The sequence below is a fragment of the Frankliniella occidentalis genome, unplaced genomic scaffold (assembly GCF_000697945.3).
Source record: "Frankliniella occidentalis isolate FOCC.00 unplaced genomic scaffold, Focc_3.1 Scaffold14, whole genome shotgun sequence".
Taxonomy (NCBI): Eukaryota; Metazoa; Arthropoda; class Insecta; order Thysanoptera; family Thripidae; genus Frankliniella; species Frankliniella occidentalis.
This window is the reverse complement of record NW_026267144.1, coordinates 256,677-261,753: the sequence shown is the minus strand read 5'-3', so window position 1 is coordinate 261,753 and position 5,077 is coordinate 256,677. Positions and strand designations below refer to the sequence as shown.

General features: G+C 56.7%; 1 protein-coding gene across 1 annotated transcript in view; it reads left to right on the top strand.

Annotated features, from left to right (window-relative positions):
• LOC113204950 (uncharacterized) overlaps positions 1-5,077 on the top strand; it is a 44,318-nt gene that overhangs the window by 34,205 nt on the left and 5,036 nt on the right. Inside the window, exons 2-5 of the mRNA XM_052263871.1 lie at positions 1,045-1,140; positions 1,703-1,765; positions 3,554-3,640; positions 3,709-4,036. Of these exons, the coding sequence (XP_052119831.1) occupies positions 1,072-1,140; positions 1,703-1,765; positions 3,554-3,640; positions 3,709-4,036 (547 nt within the window). The 5' untranslated portion in view covers positions 1,045-1,071. The remainder of the gene's footprint in view (positions 1-1,044; positions 1,141-1,702; positions 1,766-3,553; positions 3,641-3,708; positions 4,037-5,077) is intronic.

The window sequence follows — 5,077 nt, the reverse complement described above, 5'->3', positions numbered from 1 at the left end:
TTTTTTCGTAAACTTAACTGAGTTTAGATACAATTCCCTGAGTGGCCAAAAACAAAGGACGCGCCGAGAAGAAGCAGACCGGGTGGTTGAGATGAGTTTTGGCCCGGCGACTTGCCGGCCACGCCGCAGCCGCTGCTGAGGCGGCCGCGTATCCAGCTTCCGGGTTTGCTTTTGTCGCCCCCACCCCCTCTCCCCGCCCGGGTCCCGGTCCGGAAGGGTGTAAAGTCGTAATGCCACTGAACCTCCTTGGGCGGGTCCGGAACCGACCGGAGCCCAAAGGCTCGTGCAAGTACCCGCAATCAAATTGGCAAAGTCTCGCTATACCGTGCGACTGTCGGTAGTATAAGCTGGCTAATACATTTCTTAGGTATTAAATAAACCCTAAGTCTGTGTTAAATTGCGACTGATAAGTTGCCGGGTCGGTTTTTGTTTTAGTGCTTTGCTACAAAGGGAAACTGTTTAAACTGATGTCTCTCAGCCAACAAACTTATACCATGCCAGAGGAGTTGTGATTAAAAGTACGAACTTAACTTGCACTGAAAACTCAGACCAATGCTCGAAACTTTAGTACCCTCGCAGTATTTTCAAGGGTCTGATATTCCTCTATACCCGTGCTGGAAAATTTATGATTTTGTTTTGGTCGGCAGATATCGGACTGGGCACCTCTTTCCAGCACGGTTATTAAAGACTTTGAAAACAATGTAAATCAGGTGGATTTTTCTTCTTTTTATTTTTTACTATCAAGCCCAATTTTGAGCGCTCTGCAGGCAGCTCCTCCGGCGCCGTCAAAGGGCCAGCCAGTCAGCAGCGCACTCAGGAAGTTGGCGCCGAGCTCTCTGTGAATCTCTTATGAGCGCATGAAGCGCGCTGCATCTCGGGGGCATAAAGTGAGGGAGGCCTCCACCCGCAACTAGGCCGTGCAAGCACACCGCTAACCCTTCGCGTACACTCTCTGCAACAAATCCCGGATGCGACTTTTTTTTTCAAAACCCTGACTGTGCGCCATGATGTTGACGTCCCCCCAATCTTTCCTTCTGCCCGCAGGACAACCGGATCCTCCTCATCCCCTGGATGATCGTGGTGGCGCTGACCGCAATGGTGGACGTCTCCCACATCTTCCACGTCGTCTTCATCAGCGACGTGAGTTCGCTCATCAATCTCTTTCTGTCTCCTTCCTCTCTGCCCTTTTTACTCCTTCTGGTCCTTACCCAACTCACGGTGGAGGGAGAGAAGGTGGCGGCACGAGGGGTCTGCTCGCGGGTCCAGAATCTCGACAGGTTGGGGGATTAACGTCCTAGTCGGGGCCAACTGTAGGGCCTGTTCACACTACCTTCAGTCGGGACCGCCGTGCAGGTAGGTAGGTGGGAAGCCCATACTCAGCTTGCGCGGGACGGGCTCATACCTGACTTCTCTCTCGCACACTCCGGCCGAGCGGGCCCGGGCGAGGGTCGGTGCCGCTCAAGCTAAGTCGGGGCGGCCCAGCTGCCTGCATAGGCCGCCCCGACTGCAGGTACTCTGTACCGGCACGTTAGATAGCCCCGACTCGGCCGATAATCCCCCAACCTGTCGAGATTCTGGACCCACGGGTCCCTATGCTGGGAGACCCTCGTGCCGCCACCTTCTCTCTCTCCACCGTGACCCAACTGATGGTACTGTGGCGTAGCTCTGCGCGCTTACTCATACGTCCCTCTGTTTGCTACAGGCCAACCTCAAACCCGAGATCGCCATGCTGTTTACCGTCGATTTCTTCCTACTCAGCCTGAACGTGAGTTTGCGGTTCTTCCGTAAAACAGGGGGAAAACATAACTTTAGAAGTATAGCCAATAATACACGCAGGAAAGCCTGTTCTTGACCCTTAATTTCGCAAAAACGTTCAAGGGCAATATGCCATTTTCATACAAGAGCACCGTTTCTGGTGGACAGATCAAAAGCTTTTTCTTCTCTAGGCGTGCCCGACGCACCCCGCACCCCTGCACCGATAATACCTGCTTGCGAAGGATTTGGCTGGGAAGAAATCACGAAGCAGACACAACCGGTCACCAGGATTCTACCTACAGTAGCGTGTCCAGTGCGGGAGGGACAAGGTTTGCCGAGGAGGTGGAGGGGGACAGGGAACTGGCCATGGGGATGGAATACGCGCCTGGGGGACGCTCGGAGGCAGACATTGATTTATGCCCCAGGAGGTCTCAAGCCTGAGCAGCTCCAGGAGCAGCCGGGCCGGGTGGCCTGCTGTGAGGCAGAGTGAGGCAGAGCGAGGCAGAGGCAAATCGGCACGAGAGTCGGCGGCGGTGGCGGAGCGAGCGAGCGAGCCGCTGAATGAGCGGGGCGTGAGAAGAGGAGAGAGAGAGAGAGAGAGAGGGAGGGGGGGGGGGTGAGAGAGAGAGAGAGAGAGAGAACGAGGACGAGTTGAGGACGGTGAGGGACAGAGGGGGTGATGGAACGGGGAAGGACGCATAAATTACCCGCACCGCGAGATGATGCCCAATAACTTACGGGAGAGGGCTAAGCAACGGCGGCGGCGACGGAGCGGGCCGAACAGAAGGCCGGCGTAATTAGTTTAGAATTCCTTCTGTTCGCTGCTGATCTCATTGGGTTCGAGTCGAAGGCGCCGAGGCGGAGCGCGCCGCCAGGCGAGAGCCGCGGAGCTGGCCGTGGAGCTGGCCGAGCGTGCCGTGTGCCAGCCCCAGCCAGTCACACTTGACTTGACTAGGTTTTCGTGACGGCGCGGTTAACGACTATATTCTCCGTCTCTGCAGCAACGCACCAACTCCCGTTTTACTCATCAAATTTTTCATTTATTTTACACGGCTCTAGAGGTGCCCCCACAATGAGCGCGAGGCGATGCCGGGTAGGCGATGCCGTGCAGCCAGGCCGTGCTTGCAGGCCGTGCCGGTTGCGCGGAGCTACGCCTCCGATCTTCTGTATTCGCATAAAAGTCGGTAAACCTGCCGGCACGGCCTGCAAGCACGGCCTGGCTGCACGGCATCGCCTACCCGGCATCGCCTCGCGCTCATTGTGGGGGCACCTTCAGTATGGTTATAGTTAACCAAAAGTAGCATTACAGTATATAGCTATTAGAGATCCACAAAATAAATACGTATGGCCTGGTGGCCGAGAAAAAAAAAACTAAACAAGACAGCAGGGCAAAGAGAACAAAGAATTCACAGCGTTCTCCTCCTCTCTCTAATTTGATTTAAAGTAGGGGGAGCAAAGAGGGGGTAGGGGGAAGAAACTATTCGCAAGGTCACCGCCCCCTCTGGCTACACGACGACGATCTGGACGCACGCGCGCGCGAGGGCCTCGCTCCCGGCGCAAAATGCTGCCATATTTCACAGGGCGATACTGATGCCCCCCCCCCCCCCAAACCTTCCACCGCATCATCAGCGTGATGCCCCATTCTTACAAAAGGCACAACGTTGCGTTTGCGGGGGTGGTGGCGGCAGCCTCTCGTTACTGTCGTTACGAAGGATGGAGCGCCATTCGCCTCGTGCGTGTAAGGCCCACGCCTCGAAGTCTGGACTTAAGATTCTTTTGCTCCTTCTTTTGCTCGCAGCTCTACTCGTTACTCTGCGTCGTGTCGCAGTACCAGGAGTACAAGGCCGGGCGGGGGCGGGCCGTAGACGAGGACAGCTTCCTTAGGGTGAGTCGCGCCTCTCGGTCGTTTGCACACAACGATCAGCCTCGACAACGAGCGACCTTTCTGTGCAGTTCGCCCCCGTGCGGTACCTGGCGCAGCCCACGGCCACCAGCATCCTGAGCACGCGCCGGGGCACCCACACCACCGTCCACGACGGCCACAGTCCCTCGGGGGACGCCAAGGACGGCAACGGCACCCTGGGCGTCAACGGGTCGCTGACGGCGGGGGCGGAGCCCGGCCCGGGCGTCCTGAGGCTGGCCGTGCCGCCGCCGCCCTACTCCAAGAAGGTCGCGGGCGCCATCCCGGGCCAGGGCTGCGCGCGCAAGCACGTCAAGTTCCCCGACATGTGCAACGCCAGGGTGGTCCTGGACGAGGACTCCAGCCCCGGGGACTCGCCAGGTAAGCGATCGGGGAGTCCCGTCAGCCGTCTGTGTGTGTATGAGCGGGGAAAGGGTAAACAGTTCAACATTTCCGACATTTCCCCGGGTCAGAGCTGGTCGTGTCGTGTCGAGCCGGATAGGATGCCTACCGTCCAGGTGCCCCCCGGGGGGCGGGCGGGCACGTCCGTTCCGTTCTGGCGCTGGAGTAGCGCCGGCCGCAGGGGGTGTCGCTGCTGGGGGCAGGCTCGCTACTCCGCGCGCCTAGAGATGCTAACATCAGGGGGCTGTAACGCTTACGAGAGCGCTGGAAACGCCAAGGCAGTCAAGGGCTCCGTCACTTATTTACCTAACTGCCTTTAACGTTATTTTAAGAGTTAAAGTGATAACTTGTAACTTTTACTGTAGTCCTTTGGAAATAAGTCAGTTATCCGACTTGTCCAACTTTTTTCTACAGTATGTATACGATTAACATCGGACGTATTTCAAAATCGATAACTTTCACTTTTAATTTGACATGTGTTTTGTTACGGTGAGCATGTAACATCCGTTTGCGTTGTGATAAGTGACGGAGCCCTGGGCAACGCGTTGGGTGTAAGACCAGAGTTCAAGTTCAAAGCTGGTTACGACGTTCAGAAGCTCACATGAACTGAATCACCACAGGCTCGCCCAATTCAGGGCTCTGCCCTTCCCCCGGCCGTTCCGCCCGGGATGCGCTATGCACGCGTAGAAAAAATAAAACAAAGTACCAGGTGGCTGTTTCACGCCGCGCACTTTGGTAGTTGTACTGAACCGCATGCACGCGTGCTGGCCTACTCGCACGGGGCCATAAGGAGCCGTGAGCTGCGAGGATGGGCAACCCGCTCGCACACGGCCCCGACGCCTGAAGACGACACGACACGAACCTTACAGCACAACGCCGGTCCGCAGGGGGTCGTCCACATATTACGTCACGCGCTTAGGGGGGCTGGCAAAACGTGACGGTGTGTGACGTGGGGGGGAGGGGGGGCCTAGAACACCGTTACGTCACATATTTTGAGTTAAGAAAATACGTATTTTAGCA